The sequence below is a fragment of the Nerophis ophidion genome, linkage group LG15, assembly GCF_033978795.1.
Source record: "Nerophis ophidion isolate RoL-2023_Sa linkage group LG15, RoL_Noph_v1.0, whole genome shotgun sequence".
Lineage (NCBI taxonomy): Eukaryota > Metazoa > Chordata > Actinopteri > Syngnathiformes > Syngnathidae > Nerophis > Nerophis ophidion.
The window spans coordinates 44295993-44321775 of NC_084625.1; the positions used below are offsets into that span (position 1 = coordinate 44295993).

The 25783-nt window shown below is 41.3% G+C and overlaps 1 protein-coding gene across 1 annotated transcript in view; it reads right to left on the reverse strand.

Annotated features, from left to right (window-relative positions):
• Nucleotides 1-25783, reverse strand: part of malrd1 (MAM and LDL receptor class A domain containing 1) — a 156319-nt gene that overhangs the window by 23544 nt on the left and 106992 nt on the right. Inside the window, 5 exon segments of the mRNA XM_061922419.1 lie at nucleotides 2512-2578; nucleotides 9922-10047; nucleotides 11304-11582; nucleotides 20784-20985; nucleotides 22923-23080. Of these exon segments, the coding sequence (XP_061778403.1) occupies nucleotides 2512-2578; nucleotides 9922-10047; nucleotides 11304-11582; nucleotides 20784-20985; nucleotides 22923-23080 (832 nt within the window).

Sequence of the window (25783 nt, forward strand, 5' to 3'; positions counted from 1 at the left end):
TCCATCCATCCATCCATCATCCTCCGCTTATCCGAGGTTGGGTCGCGGGGGCAGCAGCCTAAGCAGGGAAGCCCAGACTTCCCTCTCCCCAGCCACTTCGTCTAGCTATTCCCGGGGGATCCCGAGGCGTTCCCAGGCCAGCCGGGAGACATAGTCTTCCCAACGTGTCCTGGGTCTTCCCCGTGGCTTCCTACCAGTTGGACGTGCCCTAAACACCTCCTTCGGGAGGCGTTCAGGTGGCATCCTGACCAGATGCCCGAGCCACCTCATCTGGCTCCTCTCGATGTGAAGGAGCAGCGGCTTTACGTTGAATTCCTCCCGGATGGCAGAGCTTCTCACCCTATCTCTAAGGGAGAGCCCCGCCACACGGCGGAGGAAACTCATTTCGGCCGCTTGTACCCATGATCTTATCCTTTTGGTCATGACCCAAAGCTCATGACCATAGGTGAGGATGGGAACGTAGATCGACCGGTAAATTGAGAGCTTTGCCTTCCGGCTCAGCTCCTTCTTCACCACAACAGATCGATACAACGTCTGCATTACTGAAGACGCCGCACCGATCCGCCTGTCGATCTCACGATCCACTCTTCCCCCACTCGTGAACAAGACTCCTAGGTACTTGAACTCCTCCACTTGGGGCAGGGTCTCCTCCCCAACCCGGAGATGGCATTCCACCCTTTTCCGGGCGAGAACCATGGACTCGGACTTGGAGGTGCTGATTCTCATCCCGGTGGCTTCACACTCGACTGCGAACCGATCCAGTGACAGCTGAAGATCCCGGCCAGATGAAGCCATCAGGACCACATCATCTGCAAAAAGCAGAGACCTAATCCCGCGGCCACCAAACCGGAAGCCCTCAACACCTTGACTGTGCCTGGAAATTCTGGATAGTCTTTATACCAATTTCCTTGACCCAGCCACACAAAAAGAAGTTGTGGATTTAATTTGTCGTGTAGAATGATGTCGGGAGCACACATGTTTATCATGAATTGATTAACGTGGACCCCGACTTAAACAAGTTGATACTTATTGGGGTGTTACCATTTAATGGTCAATTGTACAAAATATGTACTGTACTGTGCAATCTACTAATAAAAGTTTCAATCAATCAATGTCTGGGAACGCGACCGACAGTTAATCCTTGATATCATTCAACAAATATTTTTTGAATAATATAGGGACACATTCCATTGCATAGTTTGACTTTATTTTTAGTTTTATCTGCTTTATGTAGGAAGATCTAGGCCCTTTGCGTACTCAGATAGTTTGCACGCTACTTGCTGCACAACAGCCATCTTGGCTTTGTTGACCACCGTTGTTTTTCACTTTCGGGAAGACGTCACGTGTCGGAATACAAGCAATACACTAAAAAGGAACATATGAATGTCTTAAGAAGGTGTTTTTAAATACTCACCTAACATTCCTGAGATTCACTGGAGAACAAATGAAGAGGTGTGTGTGTGTGTGTGTGTGTGTGTGTGTGTGTGTGTGTGCGTGTGTGTGTGTGGGTTCTGGCAATGCTTACTTAATGGGGAAATCGCTCTGTTTACACAGTCACCTTTAGGGGACCTCTGACGGTATGGGGACAAAATAAATAGGTCCCCTGAAGGGAAACCTTTTCAAATGATTTGCTTTAACATTTAAGGGGTGACACTTTATATAAGAGGACAGCTGTAGTGCTGTATTCTGAGGATCATGTCATATTTCATTTGAACTTATTTATATTTATTTTGGGATTTTTTTTATGGTCCTTAGTAGTCACGTACAAATTTTTGTGAATTATGCAAAATTATTTAAATTTGGTCCTCATGAACCATATTAACTTTTTTTCTCAGGGTCCCCAGTGTCAAGACTTGGACTTTGGTGAGGTTTGTTTTCCCGTGGTGCAAAGCGATTGGAACGGACACGACGTGAAGGAAATGATGTCTTATTATTAACTCCAAAAAAGGAACAAACGAAAGGCACTCTCGGTAAAGGTTCAAAACTTGGCTCTGAAAACAAAAACTCGCACAATGGCAAAACTATGGACAACAAAAACGAAAACAATTACTGTGACGTGAAAAGCAGGAACCTATGGCAAGAAGTGAGCAATCAATCGGGTATCAAGGGTGTGTAGAGGGTGATGTCGCCAGGCTGACTGCCTGGCAACTACAGGCTTAAATAGTGCTGTGATTATTGACAGGTGCGTGAGTCCAAACAAATGAGCCAGGTGAAACTAATGGTTGTCATGGAAACTAAAACAAGCCAGGGTGCGCAAAAACAGGAACTAATGGAGTGAAAAACAAAACAGAACATGATCACAAAGACATGACACCCAGTAAGAACTAACAGCACATTACTTCATCAATCCAGAGACTTAAAGACGTGTATGAGCTAACTGGCCATTTTACCTATTTTTTTTTATGTCTCCACCACCTATCCCCACAAGTGATGATCAAAAACTTGGTCCCCATTCCAAATGATAACCAGTGTGTGTGTGTGTGTGTGTGTGTGTGTGTGTGTGCAGCTTACGTGCAAACAGGTCCATGTGTCTCCACACGGCATGAGCCGCGGTCCAGGCAGTACCGTGGAGGACAATCTGCAAAGTGACATGATTCATTCATGTGGTGAATACCACAAGTGAATACTCTTCTTATACCTCCAACACCATTTCTTTGCTCACTTCTTCATAAATAACAGGATGCAAATTAACATGACTCATTCATGAGGTGAACACCACATATTAATATTCTTCCTATACCAACAACCTCGTTTCCGTGCTAATTTTCCCATAAATAACAGGACGTTCTTGGATTTATGTTGCCAAGGAAACAGCACACACAACATTAGCATGTACTAAATATTTGATTTTAACACTGTGTTAAAGAAACGGTGGGAAACAATCACTGGTTGTGAATACAAAACAATCCCTGGTTGTGAATAGAAGGCAACAATTCAAGGGCTTTGGACATTGCACCCATTTTCCATTGTGATGTCAGACCAATCTCAGGTGAGGGGAGAGGAGACGCGCTCATTAGATTTAACAAGCACACTGCAGACAGCATCTGCTCGGCAAAACTTTCACTTAGAAACCTCCAGAGAGACAAACTAAAGTATTCTAATGAACCAGAGCCATAAATCAGTGGTTCTCAACCTTTTTTCAGTGATGTAGCCCCTCTGAACATTTTTTTAATTCAAGTACCCCCTAATTTGGTTGAAAAAAAGAGATAAAGAAGTAAAATAAGTGAAGTGTGAGTGAATTATATTTATATAGCGCTTTTTCTCTAGTGACTCAAAGTGCTTTACATTGGGAAACCCAATATCTGAGTTACATTTAAACCAGTGTGGGTGGCACTGGGAGCAGGGACACAACGGCAGGGACTAGGATGGCGGAAGCGGGGATCGAACCTGGAACCCTCAAGTTGCTGACACGGCCACTTTACCAACCGAGACAGACCGCCCCAAAATACACCACTATGTCATCAGTTTCTGATTGATTAAATTGCATAAAATATTGCTCATTTGTAGTGGTCTTTCTTCAACTATTTGGAAAAATATATATAAAAATAACTAAAAACCTGTTGAAAAATAAATAAGTGATTCAATTATAAATAAAGATTTCTTAAAATGCCCTCTTTGGGGATTGAACTAGAGATCCATCTGGATTTATGAACTTAATTCTAAACATTTCTCCACAAAAAAAGACATTTTTAACATTAATATTTATGGAACATGTCCACAAAAAATCAAGCTGTCAACACTGAATGTTGCATTGTTGCATTTCTTTTCACAATTTATGAACTTACATTCATATTTTGTTGAAGTAGTCAATAAATACATTTATAAAGGATTTTTGAATTGTTATTTTTAGAATATTTAAAAAAAATCTCACGTACCCCTTGGCATACCTTCAAGTACCCCCATTTGAGAACAACTGCCATAAATAAACGATAAAATAGAGTTCAAAATATTAATTTTTACGAAGCAAAGGGAAATGATTGCATATTTCATTAATGCAATTTAAACAATTATTTTAAGTGAAGTGAAGTGAATTATATTTATATAGCGCCTTTTCTCTAGTGACTCAAAGTGCTTTACATTGTGAAACCCAATATCTAAGTTACATTTAAACCAGTGTGGGTGGCACTGGGAGCAGGTGGGTAAAGTGTCTTGCCCAAGGACACAACGGCAGGGACTAGGATGGCGGAAGCGGGGATCGAACCTGGAACCCTCAAGCTGCTGGCACGGCCACTTTATCAACCGAGACAGACTGCCCCAAAATACACCACTATGTCTTCAGTTTCTGATTGATTAAATTGTATAAAATATTGCTCATTTGTAGTGGTCTTTCTTCAACTAACTGGAAAAATATATATAAAAATAACTAAAAACCTGTTGAAAAATAAATAAGTGATTCAATTATAAATAAAAATTTCTTAAAGTGCCCTCTTTGGAGATTGAACTAGAGATCCATCTGGATTTATGAACTTAATTCTAAACATTTCTCCACAAAAAAAGACATTTTTAACATCAATATTTATGGAACATGTCCACAAAAAATCAAGCTGTCAACACTGAATATTGCATTGTTGCATTTCTTTTCACAATTTATGAACTTACATTCATATTTTGTTGAAGTAGTCAAAAAATACATTTATAAAGGATTTTTGAATTGTTATTTTTAGAATATTTTAAAAAAAATCTCACATACCCCTTGGCATACCTTCAAGTACCCCCATTTGAGAACAACTGCCATAAATAAACAATAAAATAGAGTTGAAAATATTAATTTTTACGAAGCAAAGGGAAATGATTGCATATTTCATTAATGCAATTTAAACAATTATTTGAAGTGAAGTGAATTATATTTATATAGCGCTTTTTCTCTAGTGACTCAAAGCGCTTTACATAGTGAAACCCAATATCTAAGTTACATTTAAACCAGTGTGGGTGGCACTGGGAGCAGGTGGGTAAAGTGTCTTGCCCAAGGACACAACAGCAGTGACTAGGATGGCGGAAGTGGGAATCGAACCTGCAACCCTCAAGTTGCTGGCACGGCCACTCTACCAACCGAGCTAAACTACCATAAACACTGGAATAATATAACGTATTGCCTGTCCTGGTCCATTGAACTCACACATGTCGAACTCAAGTGAGATTCTATATTATCTTTTCAGATCCTTGTCTGTCCCTAATCAGAAAGAACCCTCGGGCGGTTTAGCTCGGTTGGTAGAGTGGCCGTGCTAGCAACTTGAGGGTTGCAGGTTCAATTCCCGCTTCCGCCATCCTAGTCACTGCCGTTGTGTCCTTGGGCAAGACACTTTACCCACCTGCTCCCAGTGCCACCCACACTGGTTTGAATGTAACTTGGATATTGGGTTTCACTATGTAAAGCGCTTTGAGTCACTAGAGAAAAAGCGCTATATAAATATAATTCACTTCACTTCAATAGGCTGTCTACTTACACTTCTATTTGAGCGCACGCATCCAGAATCGTGAAAGTGTAATACAACTTGTACAACATTCAGAAGTGTGTGCGTGTAATACAATCTCTGTGTGCGTATCTGAGGTGTGCCTAAGTTTAACCAACCACGGAAGACACCACCCAATTTTTTTGAACCAATCAGAAAAGACGTACATCTAAAGGTGAGTGAGGAGACACCAAGACCCCCCTTACGTTGTCTCTGATTGGTTTGAATTGCGTGGTGTCTTCTGTGGTTGGTTAAATGTAAGCACAGTGGATTAACGGCTTGGTCTGGGATGGGTCATACCGGATAGCGAATCCATCTACCGCTTGTCCCGTTCGCGATCGCGGGAGTAGCTGGAGCCTATCTCAGCTGCAAAATGGCGGAAGGCGGCGTACACTCTGGACAAGTCGCCACCTCATCGCAAAATAAATAAAGAATAGTGAACAACAGGCTGAAGAAGTGTACGTTATATGAGGCATGGCTTCACGGTGGCAGAGGGGTTAGTGCGTCTGCCTCACAATACGAAGTTCCTGCAGTCCTGGGTTCAAATCCAGGCTCGGGATCTTTCTGTGTGGAGTTTGCATGTTCTCCCCGTGAATGCGTGGGTTACCTCCGGGTACTCCGGCTTCCTCCCACTTCCAAAGACATGCACCTGGGGATAGGTTGATTGGCAACACTAAATTGGCCCTAGTGTGTGAATGTTGTCCGTCTATCTGTGTTGGCCCTGCCATGAGTTGGCGACTTGTCCAGGGTGTACCCCGCCTTCCGCCCGATTACAGCTGAGATAGGCGCCAGCGCCCCCCGCGACCCCAAAAGGGAATAAGAGGTAGAAAATGGATATATGAGGCATAAATAACCAACTGAGAAGGTGCCTGCTATGTTAACGTAACATATTATGGTAAGAGTCATTCAAATAACTATAACATATAGAACATGCTATATGTTTACCAAACAATCTGTCACTCCTAATCGCTAAATCCCATGAAATCTTCTTCCTCTATGTCGCTTCTAAACAACTCTGCCAACTCCAAAGGTATGCGCCGCTTCCTCTTGTTGTTTTCTGCTGCATATTTCACTACGTCCAGCTTGTAATCTGCAGTACGTGATTTCCTTTTCCGTGCCATTTTTGTTCAGCCCTTCTCAGTTTTTATAAGTTAGCGGCAACGATGAAAAGATCCATTTTAATAGCCACGGCAGCAGCATATAGCATATAGCAGTTAGCATTCCATCAGTGTTAATTTTGACAGCAAAATTTGATTTAGTTTTAGTCATAGTATTTTGACTAAAAAGTAATTTAGTTTTAGTCATTATTTAGTTAGAGGGGTTCCGGTTTGGTGGCCGTGGGATTAGGTCTCTGCTTTTTGCAGATGATGTGGTCCTGATGGCTTCATCTGACCGGGATCTTCAGCTCTCACTGGATGGGTTTGCAGCCGAGTGTGAAGCGACCGGAATGAGAATCAGCACCTCCAAGTCCAAGTCCATGGTTCTCGCCCGGAAAAGGGTGGAATGTCATCTTCGGTTTGGGGAGGAGACCCTGCCCCAAGTGGAGGAGTTCAAGTACCTAGGAGTCTTGTTCACGAGTGAGGGAAGAGTGGATCGTGAGATCGACAGGCGGATCGGTGCGGTGTCTTCAGTAATGCGGACGTTGTACCGATCCGTTGTGGAGAAGAAGGAGCTGAGCCGGAAGGCAAAGCTCTCAATTTACCGGTCGATCTACGTTCCCATCCTCACCTATGGTCATGAGCTTTGTGTCATGACTGAAAGGATAAGACCACGGGTACAAGCGGCCAAAATGAGTTTCCTCCGCCGTGTGGCGGGGCTCTCCCTTAGAGATAGGGTGAGAAGCTCTGCCATCCAGGAGGAACTCAAAGTAAAGCCGCTGCTCCTTCACATCGAGAGGAGCCAGATGAGGTGGTTCGGGCATCTGGTCAGGATGCCACCCGAACGCCTCCCTAGGGAGGTGTTTAGGGCACGTCCAAACGGTAGGAGGCCACGGGGAAGACCCAGGACACGTTGGGAAGACTATGTCTCCCGGCTGGCCTGGGAACGCCTCGGGATCCCCCGGGAAGAGCTAGACGAAGTGGCTGGGGAAAGGGAAGTCTGGGTTTCCCTGCTTAGGCTGTTGCCCCCGCGACCCGACCTCAGATAAGTGGAAGAAGATGGATGGATCATTATTTAGGTATTTAAATTGTTTTAGTTTTAGAGTAGCTTTAGTTGACGAAATATCATAAGATTATAGTCGACGAAAACTACAGTAGATTTAGTCGACTAAAGGGTGATATGTAAACTTTCCCTTCAATTTCTGAAAGTCAAAGCAAAACAGCGGAAAAAACACCGATACAAGTCGTATTTTGATGTAAATCATGTCTCAAATTTAGTATTTCACGAGTAAGCCGTGAAATAAACGGGATAACGTCGAGTGAGTTGTATGTTGTGGAAAATACTTACCTGTGTGTGGATTTCGGGGTGATTCGACTGTAAATGTCGCTTCAAGTTGGTTGTGTTTTTCCCCGTAATCCTCGCGCTGCATTTCTTACACTGCGTCTTGTTATCTTTGACGTCAAATATAAAATTTCCCCATATGTCCTCTCTCCTCTTCCTCCCCGGCGTTGACATGTTGTCTTCTGCGGCGCATTCCTGGGTCAGTCTCAAACGCAAACTACGTTTACGTAACTTCCTTACCACGTCGCTCTGATTGGTTCTCTTCCCAACTCCTCCCGCCTTTTCCTAACGAAATTAGTTCTAATTGTATCTCTACTCTGGCAGACATTTTCGTCTCGTTTTTATTCGTTGACGAATATGTCAATACACCTCGTCATCGTCTTAGTCCACGTAAATTATTTTTTATTTAGTTATTGTCTCGTTTTAGTCCGAAAAAAAAGGTCGTTGACGATAACTATGACGAAAATTTTTCGTCAACAAAATTAACACTGCATTCCATGACCCACAACGCACATTTTGCCAAGACCCTCCCCCGTCTAATTCTTATTGGCTGACGTGTGTGTGACGATTGCTGACATTTTCTTCGCCTCTTCCGCGAATGAGATAAATAATGTTATTTGATATTTTACGGTAATGTGTTAATAATTTCACACGTAAGTCGCTCCGGACTATATGTCGCACACTATGAAAAAAAACTGCGACTTATGTCCGAAAAATACGGTATATCCATCCATCCATTTTCTACCGCTTGACCCTTTTGGGATTGCGGGGGGTCGCTGGAGCCTATATCAGCTGCATTCGGGTGATAGGCAAGGTACACCCTGGACAAGTCGCCATTTCTTCTGTCAGTAAACTCGCCAAGAAAGCGCTAAAGCATGGTCCGTAAAATACCGTAAAATTTGGCCCGCCGTGTAATTTAATTTGGCCCTTGAGGCAATATCAATTTAGCATTAGAGCTGGCCCGCCGGTGTTATACAGCGTCGGTGCCGCTGTAACACCGCATTCACTGGTAATACTCATACTTGCCAACCCTCCTAATTTTCCCGGTAGACTCCCGAAGTTCAGTGCCCCTCCCGAAAATCGCCCGGGCAACCATTCTCCCGAATTGCTACCGATTTCCACCTGGACAACTATATTGGGGGCGTGCATTTAAGGCACTGCCTTTAGCGTTCTCTGCAACCTGTCGTCACGTCCGCTTTTCCTCCATACTAACAGCGTGTCACATAATATTTGTGGCTTTTATACACACACGCACACACACACACACACACACACACGTGAACGCAAGGTATACAGGTCACACTGAGGGTGGCCGTATAAACAACTTTAGCACTGTTACAAATATGCGCCACACTGTGAACCCACACCAAACAAGAATGACAAACACATTTCGGGTGAACATCCGCACCGTAGCACAACAGAACAAATACCCAGAACCCGTTGCAGCACTAACTCTTTTGGGAAACTTCCAGCAAACTGACCAATAACAACGTTTTATTCATGCATTTTCTCTTGCTACTTCAAGGCTTGAATGTTTGGTTCATTCATTATTATTTTATTTTCAAATTTATTATTAGCCTGTGGAAAAAAAATTGTATTTACCTCAGAAGATTGCAAATTAAAAAAAAGGCATTACATTTTTATTTAAATTTTCTTCTTATTGTTATTATTTGAAACTGGATTTTGCATGTCACTAAAGTTATATAAGCCTTGCTTGTTCAATATTCAATGCAAAACTTGTTTGGGTCCCTATAAAAAGGTTAATTAGTTCAACCTTGGCCCGCGGCTTTGTTCCGTTTAAAATTTTGGCCCACTCTGTATTTGAGTTTGACACCCCTGGTTTAAGTGGTTCAATAGGTGTACTATTCGATTCAGAGTTGAAAAAGACAGAACATTTAGTTTCGTCAGAGCAAATGGCAACAATTCAAAGGAAAGGCAGTTATACTTCATCTATTTTGGAATTTCACAACTCGGTGCCTCGTTTTGTTATTGTTACCTTGTAGGAGAGTCAGGTGATAATGATTGTCTTTACCTTCACAGCTGGACTCATCAGAGAGGAAAGGCAGACAGTCTGCAAAGTGGTCACAGCGCTTGTGGAGAGGAAGACAAGCAGGCCGGCTTTCACACAGCAGCTCTCCCAGCTCACACTGCAGCAAGGCTGGAGGCGGAAGGTCATAAATGTGCAAGAAGCTCCAAGCAGCGCTTGTTAAAGGGGAACATTATCACCAGACCTATCTAAGCGTCAATATATACCTTGATGGTGCAGAAAAAAGACCATATATTTTTTTAACCGATTTCCGAACTCTAAATGGGTGAATTTTGGCGAATTGAACGCCTTTCTGTTTATCGCGCTGGAGGCGATGACATCAGAATGTGACGTCACCGAGGTGACACAGCCGCCATTTTCATTTTCAACACATTACAAACACCGGGTCTCAGCTCTGTTATTTTCCGTTTTTTTGACTATTTTTTGGAACCTTGGAGACATCATGCCTCGACGGTGTGTTGTCGGAGGGTGTAACAACACTAACAGGGAGGGATTCAAGTTGCACCACTGGCCCGAAGATGCGAAAGTTGCAAGAAATCTGCCGCCAGACCCCCATTGAATGTGCCGGAGTGTCTCCACATTTTACCGGCGATGCTAAGACAGACATGGCACAGAAATGTATGGATAACCTGCAAATGCATTTGCAACGACAGTCAACGAAATCACAAAGGTGAGTTTTGTTGATGTTGATGCTAACATGCTACGCTAATCGATGCTAACATGCTATTTACCGGCGGTGCTAAAGCAGACATGGAACAGAGATGTATGGATAACCTGTAGATGCATTTGCAACTATATTACGTTTCCTTCCACCCACATTTAATGCGAAAAAAACAGTTACCAATCGACGGATTTAAGTTGCTCCAGTGTCACGAGATGCAAAAGTCCTGATCGTTTGGTCCGCACATTTTACCGGCGATGCTAACGCAGCTATTCGGCCATGCTATGACTATGAATTTGCTCAATAGATATTCGCTCAATAGCTTCAGTTTCTTCTTCAATACTTTCATACTCCAACCATCTGTTTCAATACATGCGTAATCTGTTGAATCGCTTAATTAGCTGAAATCCGAGTTTGAATCCGAGCTAATATCACTATATCTTGCTGTGGTATTCCCATTGTTTGTTTACATTGGCAGCACTGTATGACGTCACAGGGAAATGGCCAGTGTCTTCGCAGAGAGCGAAAATAAGGCACTTTAAAGATTTATTTAGGGATATTCCGAGACCGGTAAAATTTTGAATAAAAATTCAAAAAATACAACAAACCAATGGGAACTGATTTTTATTGTTTTTAACCCTTTTGAAATGGTGATAATGTTCCCCTTTAAATATAAAACATCGCTTATCTGCACTCGGACACTTACGGCAGCCGTACTCGTCCTCGCCATCGGGGCAGTCGGACACGCCATCGCAGCGCAGCAGGGCGGGGACACAGAGGTCGTTGGAACACTGGTAGTGTCCCCCGGGACAGTCGCCCTGAGGTGGGAGGGTGCCGGGTATGGCCGTGGGGCAGGACTCTTCATCAGACCTGTCCAAACAGTCCCACTGGCCATCGCACTGCCAGCTCTTAGGAATGCACTGGAAGGAGTAGACGCACTGGAAGTGCTCCACGCTGCAGGTGACAGGCTGCGGGGTCACTGGTCCTGCAGAAGGGGAGGAGGGACTGACACCATTAACGGCGGGGGAGAAGAAGATTACAGCCACCACTGTATGTGGTTTATTTGTTCATAGACTGCACACAGTATGATGAACACTCTTTCATTCATCATTTACATGTATTTCACATTGTTTTCTGCATGTAAAACTATAATTATTCTCTACTAAATTCATCCATCCATCCATCCATCCATTTTCTACCGCTTATTCCCTTTTGGGGTCGCGGGGGGCGCTGACGCCTATCTCAGCTACAATCGGGCGGAAGGCGGGGTACACCCTGGACAAGTCGCCACCTCATCGCGGGGCCAACACAGATAGGCAAACAACATTCACACTCACATTCAAACACTATTCAATTTATTTTGTGTTTAAATGTATAAATATATGTATATTAGGGCTGTCAAACGATTAAAATATTCATCGCGGTTAATCGTGTGGTTTTTAGTTAACTCTAAATTTGTCAGAGTTTGTTGGTGACGGACCCCGAGATGCAGAGATGGAGGCAGGCATTGAATAGGACAACATGATTTAATTAAAATAATAGAACAAGAACAAACAAAAGGGTACTAACAAAAACCTCGCACGAGGCGGATAACAAACTAAGAGAGCTAGCATGGGAGCTAGAAAAACCAAAAGGAGACTTAGCATGGAAGCTAGCAAAAACAAAAAGGGGCTTAGCGTGCAAGCTGGCGGGTAGCGAGCAGGAAAACAGAAGTCGCACTTGTAAAATGAGAGAACAAACTGGAAGCAGGGAACAAAAAACAGTAAGCTACAAACATCAAACGAATATAGCTTACTGATATGCTGCAAAGACACGACAAGGTACAACACGACAGGAGCGATGATACATGACAAGAGCGACAAGAAGTCTCCCGTCCAAAGGCAAAACCCAGTAACTCAATTTTGGTCAAAACTGAGCTGATAATAATTTTGGAGTTACTAAGTGATATGCTTTACATTAATGTATGCGATATAATTTGTCCCGTAAGTAAGCTGTTACGCGTATGGCAGGACCTAGCAACTACCAGATAACCGCGTAGATACAACAGAAAAACCTAGTATCTCAAGGGACCAATCGGAGCTTCTTCGTCAGTCGCCTTATTGTCTTTAATGAGACATTTGCACGAATGGGGGCCGACGGTCAACCTGATTATGTGATATTATGGTAGGAGGGGATATTTGGAAGATTGGCCCAGGACGTTGTAAGCACCTTCATTAAATGTATTGTTCTTGATTCTTCCCCTTGCATACTCTTTTGGGCAGATAACTGTGGAGGTCAAAATAAAAACTGGACGCTGTACACGGCTCTTGCCCAATGTGCAAACGCAGAATGGGGCCCACCCGAGATTGTGATAAAATATCTGAAGAAAGGACACACGTTCATGAGAGCAGATTCAATCCATGGCTCAATCGGCAAGAAAATGAAAGCTCAAGAAAACATCTATACGTGTGATGACTTTGTAGATCTTTGTAAGACAGCATCAAGATAGATTGGTTTTCCTTTGTTTTCTCAAAATCAGCTAGAAGTGAGTTACTAGGTTTTGCCTTTGGACGGGAGAAGTGACATCGACAAATCCAGCACTGACTGGAAAACAAAGCAGGTACAAATAGGAGCAGGCTGATTGACACCAGGTGTGGCCAGGTTCTAATCAGCCACAGCTGAGGGGAAACATAGCACTCAGGGAGACAAACAGGAAGCTGAACCAAAATAAGAGTTTTGACAGGAAATACTAAACACACAGAGGAAAACCTAAAACACAGACAAACTGTTAGTGGCAAGCCTGACAAAATCAGGACTGAGCGATATATCGATATAACACGGGTTTGTCACTGTGCGATATAGAAAATGACTATATCGTGATATTTGAGTATACGTTCTCACGCAGTTGTTTTTAGCGGCGGGCATTACACTACAGGCTCTTCTCACTCTTTCTTGCGTCTCCTTCTCACAGACAGTAACAAACCTTCTTTCACATGTCACATACTGTCACGTCGTATGTCACATACATATATTCCCTCGCGGAGCAGAGAGGTAGCAGCATGGATAACATTAGCTATGATGCTAGCGGAGCCGTGGGAGTGGTAATTCGAGAGAAAGAAGGTGCGGATCTGGTAACAAATGAAGGAAGAATTAATTCACAAGAAAAACAGCAGGGGGTCCATCGTCTGGCGGTGGTTTGGATTCAAGCGGGGAGATGTCAAATAGACAACTTTAATTTGTCAAGTGTGGAGCACAAGCGTCGCTACCAAAATTAGCATTACAGCTAATATGTAGCTTCATTTGAAAAGTCACCTGCTAGAGAATGAAGAGTGCTTACTCCGCATGTCAACATCTCCATTGGGTTCCACACGGCCCACACCAACAAAATGCCGAGGCAAACATTTCCAGATCAACAACATATGAAAAAAACAGTGAACAATAAAAGGAGATAATGTCCGCAGTAAACTACCACATAGCAAAGGACATACACTATTTGATTTCCTATTATGCAGCTCATTTTTATTTGACACTTATTGAAATATCTTGTGTGACATCATGCACAAAAGTGCACTTTATTTGTTTTAAACTATTGTAGTGGCGTTCTGTACAAAAAGTGCACTTTAATTTAGTGTTGTTTTGATACGTCATCTTAGTGAAATCATGCACAAAAGTGCACTCATAGCTTGTTTTAAAATGTCTTTGACAATCTTGCACTTTCTGTTTTGGCAAAGACATGAATCAATCAATCAATCAATGTTTATTTATATAACCCTAAATCACAAATGTCTCAAAGGACTGTTTGTGCCACTGCTTAATAACTGTTTAATAAATACACTTTTGCTAAATTGACTTAGTTGTGATTTCCCTCTCTCCATGAAAGTTTAAAATGAGCATATATTAATGCAGTATGAAGAAGAATGTTTTAATGTAGACACATAGAATCATCATACTGCTGTGATTATATGCATCAAGTGTTCATTCAAGGCTAAGGCAAAATATGGAGAAATATATTGTGTATTGTGACAAGGCCGAAAAATATCGAGATATTAAAAAAAGGCCATATCGCCCAGCCCTAGTCTAAATTAATGTTATCAAAAAGTGTATCCTGGAGGAATAATTTTCAAGTTTTTTATACCATGACGGGACAATTAATTTTCTTTAATGAAATGTTTTAAACATTATGCTTTTTAAAACAGCTCAACACAAAAAAGATATAAACGCAATTTCAAAGACAATTTAAAAAAAATACCTGCAGATTGCCAGATTTTGTGTTTTGTAGGAATACAGATTTTAGATTTTGTGTTTTGTAGGAATACAGATTTTGTATTCCTGCTTTAGGAGAACTTTCATTTAGGGGAGAGGACCTACACTTCCATGTTTAGATATCAGTTTCATGCATAATGAAACTGGATACGTCCAAGAATGCACGAAATGCATTCTTGGACATATCCTCGCTCATCCATGCGGACTGGACATTGGCCGAGAGTGGAGTCGGCTGTCTTGGTTGCTTTGCTGGGTCTGCTCCTGTCTCTGGCCATGCTCCCTCCACCCCAGCGGACGATGGCGTGGAACACCGCAGAGGCCACCACAGTGTTTCTTTTACTTTTTATTCATAGCTGTATGCAGAAGTGTCTGCTTGTATCTGCTACTTTAATGTCTTTAATGTCCTCTGTGTTCTTTGATGTTTGATGTTCCCTCTTACACACATGTAAGAGGGATGTGTACTATGGCTATGAGTTGGTGTTGTTTTTTTCCCTTGGCCTCAGTCTGCACCCCCTCTCCAGGGCCCAGGCTAAGACCGATTTTTTAATTTTATTTTAATCTTCTATTTTTTTCTCCCATTCCCCCACCCTTGTTTACCTGTATTTTTTATTTTTTTGTAAGGGGTGCTGGAAGCCGGCAGACCCGTCAGCGATCCTGTTCTGTCTCCCTGAAATGTTTGTCTGATCTTGAATGGGATTGTGCTGAAAATTTTAATTTTCCTGAAGGCACTATCCTTTCGGAATAAATAAAGTGCTATCTAATCTAATCTAATCTCACCATAAATAACACACAATGTGGATTGTTACGATCATGCCTCAATAGTCAAATATGTTAGGTGATATTTTTTCTACCTGATTAATTGTTTCTGATATTCTGTACTTTACAAGTTGTACACGTTAATAGTATTCAAATCTCTGCATTACAATGTTTTAACCTTCTCTACCTACTTATTAATAAAATGCAATATTCAGCCTGCTAAACATTCTGTAAATGCAGACTATCAATCAGAACAGGTGATAAAATAAAATACAAGTAGCGATGGTAATATTGTGTAGTAAACTGCATTTACCCGATGTGGGCTGCAGAAGGCAGTGGCAGGCATGCTTGCAGTATAGAGATGCGCGGTTTGCGGTCTCTTCCGCGGAGTCCGCGGATAAACCGCGGGTCGGGCGGTTGACATGACGAAAAAATTGATTTTAATTAGAATTCGGGTGGGTGGCGGTTGAACCATCCGGAAATACTTGATATGCATGGTTCTGTGATCGGTATCCTCTGCCATTCAAAGTGCCATTTAAGACCCGTGTCATAAAGCGGAAAAGACAATAAGAGACGATATTATTCTCCTGAATGACTGCTGGTAGTCACCCAGATAATAAGTATTAGGGCGTGCTATGAAGCCATCGGCTTTGTCGCCTACTACAACATGTACGATCTGCTTGTCAGTCCAGCATCATGTTGTGTGTGGCTTCCGCAGCAACACGCACACGACTGCAAGGCATACTGGGTGACACAGAGTACACTAATGGTTGTGATATAAACAATTTTAACACTGACTAATATGCGCCATGCTGTGAAGCCACAGGAATTAAGAACGACAAACACATTTCGGGAGAACATCCTCACAGTAACACAACATAAACGCAACACAACAAATACCCATAATCCTTTGTATTCATGATATTTCCTGACTATTTTATACACCCCGCTAGCAGCAAACCCCGCCACCCCTCTCCCGTGCGCCGGTAAGGTGGGCGGGGTTGGGGGCGCGGGGCTGTAAAATATGTTCAGGCTGTGTCACGGATACAAAGGATTATGGGTATTTGTTGTGTTGCGTTTATGTTGTGTTACTGTGAGGATGTTCTCCCGAAATGTGTTTGTCAATCTTGTTGGGTGTGGCTTCACAGCGTGGCGCATATTAGTAAGTGTTAAAGATGTTTATATCACAACTATCAGTGTACTCTGTATCACCCAGTATGCCTTTTATTCTTGTACATGTAATTGCGGAAGCTGCACACAACATGTTGCCGGACCAACAATCAATTCGTACATGTTGTTGAAGGTGTCTAAGGCAATGGCTTCACATCACGGCCATATTCTTGTAATTAGGATGAACGCTATTGGATTGTCACGGGAACGTTAGCAGCTCCAATTGTCATCATTACTCTGTGAAACAGGTCTGAATAGCTCTGTGAGTGGTAAAGCCGGACAACCTCTGATGTATTTCAGCGGGCGGTTGGCGGGCGGGTACGGTCCTGATAAAATGTTGGTTCGGGTGGACGGCGTGTGGTTGACGACTTTGGTGATGCTGATGCGGATGATATAATCGCCTATCCGCGCATCTCTACTGCAGTATTAAACCTAGTGTCAGTGGTAGCAAAGAAGAACACAAGCGTGTTCAAAGAGTCTTCCTCCTCCATATCGCTGCTGCCATTTCAATACACCTCATTTCAATCTGCCAAAACATTTACTTTGGTCGAAAATATCACAGAATAACAAAATATTATGATCGTAGTGTAAGACAATTTTTCGTTGGAAGCCTCCAAACATACGTGTGTGATTGGTATGAGAAAAGACATGACATGTTTTGACAAAAATCCCCCATAAAAATGACTTTAGTAGTCTTCTATATCAGTGTTTTTCAACTACTGTGCCGTGAGATACAGCCTGGGGTGCCGTGGGAGATTATGTAATTTCACCTATTTGGGTTGCACACCACTAATTATAATTCGCAATTCATGTGCCATTGTTGCGTGTCTGTACAGCGCAGGTAGCTAATTGCTTTTCAGATGTCGGAAACAGGTTTGACGTGATAAAAACACGCAGACGACAGCGGGAGGCAGTGTGCAGGTAAAATTAAACAAAAGGCGAGTGCCGCTAAGAAAAGGCATTGACGCTTAGGCATGGCTATGCATAACCAAATTAAAACTGAACTGGCTACAAAGCAAACAAAAAAACAGAATGCTGGACTACAGCAAAGACTTACTGTGTGTGGAGCAGTAGATGGCGTCCATAAAGTACATCCGTACATGACATGACAATCAACAATGTCCCCACAAAGAAGGATGGATAAAGAAGTGTCCGGACAACTTAGATCAGGGGTGTCAAACTCAAATACAGAGTGGGCCAAAATTTTAAACGGAACAAAGCCGTGGGCCAAGGTTGAACAAATTAACCTTTTAATAGGGACCCAAACAAGTTTTGCATTAAATATTGAACAAGCAAGGCTTATATGACTTTAGTGACATGCAAAATCCAGTTTCAAATAATGATAATAATAATAATTAAAAAAATATCAATGGCATACCAAATAAAATTTAAATAAAATTTGTATGCCTTTTTTTCTATTTGCAATCTTCTGAGGTAAATATCATTTTTTTTCCACAGGCTAATAATAAATTTGAAAATAAAATAACAATAATGAATCAACCAAACATTCAAGCCTTTAAATAGGAATAGAAAATGCATGAATAAAACGTTAATTATTGGTCAGTTTGCTGGAAGTTTCCCGAAGAGTTAGTGCTGCAAGGGGGTCTGGGTATTTGTTCTGTTACGGTGCGGATGTTCACCCAAAATGTGTTTGTCATTCTTGTTTGGTGTGGGTTCACAGTGTGGCGCATATTTGTAACAGTGCTAAAGTTGTTTATACGGCCACCCTCAGTGTGACCTGTATGGCTGTTGATCAAGTATGCTGTGCATTCACTTGTGCGTGTGTGTGTGTGTGTGTGTGTGTGTGTGTAAAAGCCACAAATATTATGTGACACGCTGTTAGTATGGAGGAAAAGCGGACGTGACGACAGGTTGTAGAGAACACTAAAGGCAGTGCCTTAAATGCACGCCCCCAATATAGTTGTCCAGGTGGAAATCAGTAGAAATTCGGGAGAATGGTTGCCCCGGGAGATTTTCGGGAGGGGCACTGAACTTCGGGAGTCTACCGGGAAAATTAGGAGGGTTGGCAAGTATGAGTATTAGCGGTGAATGTGGTGTTACAGCGGCACCGACGCTGTATAACACCGGCGGGCCAGCTCTAATGCTAAATTGATATTGCCTCAAGGGCCAAATTAAATTACATGGCGGGCCAGGTTTGGCCCGCGGGCCACAGTTTGACACCCATGACTTAGATAGTTTCAATTGCAAAAACAAAGCAGGGCCGGGAAATAGCGCTCAAGGAAGACATGAAACGGGTTACAGAAAAATACCAAGAGAACAGGAAAGAAACACCAAAATAGGAGAGCAAGACAAGGACTAAGACAGCAAAAGAGTGCAAATAAGTCAAGGTGTGATGTGACAGCTGGTGACAGTACACTTACTTTGAGACAAGAGCTATAGTGATGCATGCTTGCTCGTATTCAACAATTGCCAGAAAAACTTTTTTTTGTCAATATCGGCTGCTGAGTTTCGGTTTTTAATGATTTCTGCTGGTGATGTGCCTTGGGATTTTTTCAATGAAAGGTTGAAAAACACTTTTCTATACAGTCTTTTTCCGCGGAGCTTGTATTCCATCTTACTAGAGCAGTTCGAGTAACAATCTACATTTTATGATGTTAATGCACTCAACTGTAAGCTCCTCCTCACTACAAGCAGCAATGTACGCGAGCAACGTTCGCTCCAGTGATGTTGTCTCACGGCGAATGAAGATAAAATTGTCTTGAGTCCGGAAAACGACTTGCCATAGCTTTGGATCTGAGATGTCCATAAGGTGCCCCTTTTCTTGTGCAGATTTGCTTGCTATTTTCGAGCTTGTGGCTCATCTGTAACTGGACGCCGTTACACTTTTCTCTAAGCTACAGAGCGGGCAGAGGGTCAAAAACGTTAATCGTTATTAATTAGGGACGGCGTGGCGAAGATGGTAGAGTGCCTGTGCCAGTAATCTGAGGGTTACTGGTTCAATCCCCACCTTCTACCAACCCTAGTCACATTCGTTGTGTCCTTGGGCAAGACACTTCACCCTTGCTCCTGATGGGTCCTGGTGAGCGCCTTGCATGGCAGCTCCCGCCATCAGTGTGTGAATGTGTGTGTGAATGGGCGAATGTGGAAATACTGTCAAAGCGCTTTGGGCTCCTTAAAAAGGGGTAGAAAAGCGCTATACAAGTACAACCCATTTACCATTTACCATCACGCGTTAAAAAAATTATTGCCGTCAAAGGAACTTATAGTTAAACTTTGACAGCCTTAATACATATTACAATATTACATATGTCGGATAATATTGGACTGCCGATATTATCGGCTGATAAATGCTTTAAAATGTATTATCGGAAATTATCGGTTTCAAAATTATCAGTATCAGTTTCTAAAAGTAAAATGTATGACTTTTTAAACGGCCGCTGTGTACACACACATAGGAAGAAGTCCAGTGCGCCAACAAACCTTAAAAGCCGTACATTTGCAAGCCGGCCCAATCACATAACATCTACGGCTTTTCACACACACAAGCATACTTGGTCAATAGCCAAACAGGTCACACTGAGAGTGGCCATATAAACAACTTTAACACTGTTACAAATATGCGCCACACTGTGAACCCACACCAAACAAGAATGACAACACATTTCGGGAAAACATCCGCACCGTAACACAACATATCAAAAACCAAGAATCCCTTGCAGCACTAACTCTTCCAGGACCTACAATATACACCCCCCCAACCCCGCCCACCTCAACCTCCTCATACTCTCTCAGGGAGAGCATGTCCCAAATTCACAACAAAATTAGGCATAATAATGTGTTAGTTCCACGACTGTATTTATCGGTATCGGTTGATATCGGAATTGATAATTAAGAGTTGAACAATATCGGAATATCGGATAGCGACAAAAAAGCCATTATCGGACATCTCTAATAAATATATGTATAAAATATAGTTTTTCAAATATTTATTTCCTTACAGCCCTTTTGGAACGGATTACTAATTAAAACTGTTGGAATTAGTGGAAGAAGTCTTTACCTCCAGCCAGGCACTCGGCTGAATAGGTGATGTCATCCAGGGCGATGTCGGTCCACATGTCTCCGCCCACTTCGGCCTGGAAGGTGACCCGGAAAGGCGCCGGGTTGGACAGAATGACGTTGGCGTACGTCCAGCGCTCGCCTTGATTGCCAGCCACTGCCCACATCAACAGTGGGATTCCACTGGGTCCTTTGGTGAAGACCTGCAAGCAGTAAGCAGTGTTAAGAGTACTTAAACTCTTTCATGGTCACACCTATAGTCTGGAGACTGACAAGTACAAGACATTTTTGCCTAACATTATAAACAAATTATGACGATTATAATCAGGGTTTTATTTTGCCGATTCTGGTCATCCATTATCATATTGGCGCGATTGGCCAATATGATCACATGTATTAAACGTAGATTATTATTTATTGATGGTGTGTGGTATTGAAGGATCAAACCCAATATTTAAATAGGTCTATTAGTTTTCATTACATACATTTGTTTGATCAAAATAAAGTCAATAGTCAATTATATATATATATATATATATATATATATATATACACGCAGACAAATATATAAATATATATATACATATATATGTGTGTATATTTATATATAATTGACTATTGACACACACATATATATACATATATACACGTACACACATTTATATACATATATACACGTACACACATTTATATACATATATACACATCTATATATATATATATACACACATATATACATATATATGTATATATACATATTTATGTGTATGTATACATATATATGTATATATACATGTATATATGTATACATATATATGTATATATACATATATATGTGTATATATATACATATATATTTACATATTTATGTATATATATATATGTATATATACATATATATGTATATTTATACACATATGTATATATATATATGTATGTATATATATATACATATGTATATACATATATATATACATACATATATATATATACATACATATATATACATATACATACCTACCTACCTACCTACCTACATACATACATGTATACATACATATATCCATTCATTCCTTGGACACAGGAGGACTTTGACGGGAAAAAAAACAAATTATTTAAATGGAGTAGGAGAGAGTAGTTTTTGCTTTTTGTTTAGTTATTGTGTACTATACACACTCACGCAAACACGCCCGCCCACCCGCCCGCCCGCACGCACACGTATGTACATATTGTAATAATATAATGGATACACAATTAACAATTAATACAATTGGATATTAAGAGTAAGTGAAAGTTGGACTCCTGCCTTGTTTACTTTTGTGACAACTACATTAAAATGTTGTAATCAATCAGAAATATCAAGCAGCTAAAATGTGCCAAACATGGATAACTGTGGAGACAGTGTTTTGCATTTTTCCCATCACGCTTTGTAATGGATTTAAGTAGAAATGTAAATTCTGAATTTGATTATGACGCATGGACGTTTTTTTTATAATATCCACACAATGTGTTATGTGTGACCATGTCTGTTGGCATTTTATGTTGGTTCAATTTTGTTTTTGCACCATGACTAGGGAAGGTTGTTTGCTTTGGAGCAAAAAGTAAATGCTGCACTTAATTTTGTTCGAACCATGAAAAGTGGTCATAGACAGAATCACTTATGCTGTCATCTTGTGGACTGCATGAGTAATTCTGTCAGTCAGACTTTTGAAATGATTCGTTATCTCCCTGCAGCCTAATTCCTTATTGACATCACTCGGGCCAAATTGAGGACGCCGGCGGGCCGTAGTTTGGACACCGCTGATCTATACCGTAATCCCCTGTATTGCCCACTTCTAGTACAAATGTCAGCCGGAGGCTTTTACAAACATTGGCCGATACTGATCAGTCCATACCTAATTATGATATCTGTATTAAAACGTTTGCCATAATTAGTACCCTTGCTGTTGACTGCAGTTGTAAAAAAAGACATGAAAAGATACAAGTGATAAAAGCTGACAAGCTTTGATGGATTATTTTCTGCCAGTGTCTTACATTTTTCCCTGCGGGTATCAGTGTATGGCTGAAAAGATTAAACACGGAATGTGATGGATGGCCTGACAACATAAAGAGAGGGTATAATTTATGAGATCCCAGGCACCTTCAGCGTCCCAATCCTGTCAGAGCCGTGCATGTAGAACCAGAAGCGCAGGTGACACAGGCCGACGCTGGCCGGAAAGGGACTAATGGTCGTCACCTTGGCAACGTCGCCCTCTCTCTGAGCGGCTGAGTGGATGTAGAGGAAGTTCCCCCCGCCACCTTTGGAGATAAATACAGCGGAGCACAATGCAGAGAGAGCTCATGAGGCACAGAATTGCTCAAATCGGAGAGTATTCACATATTGTTCTGTTGCTTCTCAGTAATGCTAAAGGTCATTGCTTTGGGCTTTGATACGTGCCGTTGAAAATCTTAAACTTCACTGTCCCTGTGACATCATTAATCAATCGATAACATCTCCCGTCCAAAGGCAAAACCTAGTAACTCACGTCTAGCTGATTCTGAGAAAACAAAGGAAAACCAACCTATCTTGATGCTGTCTTACAAAGATCTACAAAGTCATCAAACGTATAGATGTTTTCCTGAGCTCTCATTTTCTTGCCGATTGAGCCATGGATTGAATCTGCTCTCATGAACGTGTGCCCTTTCTCCAGATATTTTATCACAATCTCGGGTGGGCCCCATTCTGCGTTTGCACATTGGGCAAGAGCCGTGTACAGCGTCCAGTTTTTATTTTGACCTCCACAGTTATCTGCCCAAAAGAGTATGCAAGGGGAAGAATCAAGAACAATACATTTAATGAAGGTGCTTGCAACGTCTTGGGCCAATCTTCCAAATATCCCCTCGTGCCATAATATCACATAATCAGGTTGACCGTCGGCCCCCATTCGTGCAAATGTCTCATTAAAGACAATAAGGCGACTGACAAAGAAGCTCCGATTGGTCCCTTGAGATACTAGGTTTTTCTGTTGTATCTACGTGGTTATGTGGTAGCTGCTAGGTCCTGCCATGCGCGTAACAGCTTACTTACGGAACAAATTACAATATCGCATACACTAATATACTAGGTTTTTCTGTTGTATCTAATGTGGTAGTTGCTAGGTCAGGGGTAGGGAACCTGTGGCTCTTTTGATGACTGCATCTGGCTCTCGGATAAATCTTAGCTGACATTGCTTAACACAATAAGTAATGAATAATTCTGCTGGTAATCACAGCGTTAAAAATAACGTTCAAATTATAAAACATTCTCATGCATTTTAATCCAACCATTCATTTTCTATCGCACCTGTTCAAGAAGTCGCATTAATGGTAATTAGTATTATATTTATTATTGGTTAGCTTTAGAATAACAATGTTATTAAAAAGAATAAGAAGTGAAGTGACTTATATAGCACTTTTTCTCTAGTGACTCAAAGTGCTTTACATAGTGAAACCAAATATCTATTTTTTACATTTAAACCAGTGTGAGTGGCACTGGGAGCAAGTGGGTAGAGTGTCTTGCCCATGGACACAACGGCAGTGACTAGGATGGTGGAAGCGGGGATTGAACCTGCAACCCTCAAGTTACTGGCACGGCCGTTCTACCAACCGAGCTGTACCGCCCCAACTTATTATACCCTAAAAATGTTGGTCTTACGTAAAAATGAACGCATTTAGTTGTATTCAGTGTTGAAAAATATCATATAGCTTTCACAGAAATACATTTTGAAATATTTGGTTTTCACGGCTCTCTCAGCCAAAAAGGTTCAGGACCCCTGTGCTAGGTCCTGCCATGCGCGTAAAAGCTTACTTACGGAACAAATTACAATATCGCATACACTAATGTAAAGCATATCACCTAGGAACTCCAAAATTATTATCAGCTCAGTTTTGTCCAAAATTGAGTAACTGGGTTTTGTCTTTGGACGGGAGACATCATCTGACCAGTCAGACCACGGCGTCGAAGTCACACCCACTAATCATTCAGGCGCCATTACGGGACCCCGGTACTCAGAGGTGGGTAGAGTAGCCAGAAATTGTACTCAAGTAAGAGTACTGTTACTTTAGAGATTTATTACTCAAGTAAAAGTAAGGAGTAGTCACCCAAATATTTACTTGAGTAAAAGTAAAGAGTATGTTGGGAAAAAAACTACTCAAGTACTGAGTAACTGATGAGTAGCCTGTTCGTTTGTTGATGACGGCAACAAATAATGCACGAAAACATAAAAATAGCAATGAACAAATTCAGAGCCAGGAATATCTCTTAAGCAACTAAAACAATAATTTATATTAAATAATATATATTTGGTTTTACACTGTATTGAAAAAAAATTTGAAAATGAATTTTACCTTTGCAACCTCATGATACATTTATGAATAATTGAGAAACTTACATTTATGAATATAAAACTTAGCCAATAGTAAGTTTCTCAATACCCGACCTGTTTTTTGTGCCTTTAAAAAAGATTTAGAACTCTACATTAAAAACACTCTACCTCTAACAACCAAAGAGCTGTGAAAACGATGATGCTGTTTTCCAATTTAAGTTATTTACTGAGATTGAGTGAGCATATAGCTTAGCACTTTGTTTAATTTGTATATATATATATATACAAATATATATATATATATATATATATATATATATATATATATATATATATATATATATATATATATAAATATATATATATACATATATATATATTTTGCATTCTATTTTAGTTACTTTGAATTTACAACCCCCTGGCGCTGTTTGGTATGGTTTTTATACAGTTTTGTACTGTTTTTGTACTTACTTTGATTATTATTTTCAACTGTTTGTGAATGTTGAAATTTATAAATAAAGGTTTATAAAAAAAAACAACTAAATGAACCCAGATTTCCCTCGCCCGGACGTGGGTCACCGGGGCCCCGCTCTGGAGCCAGGCCCGGAGTTGGGGCACGATGGCGAGCGCCTGGTGGTCGGGCCTGTTCCCATGGGGC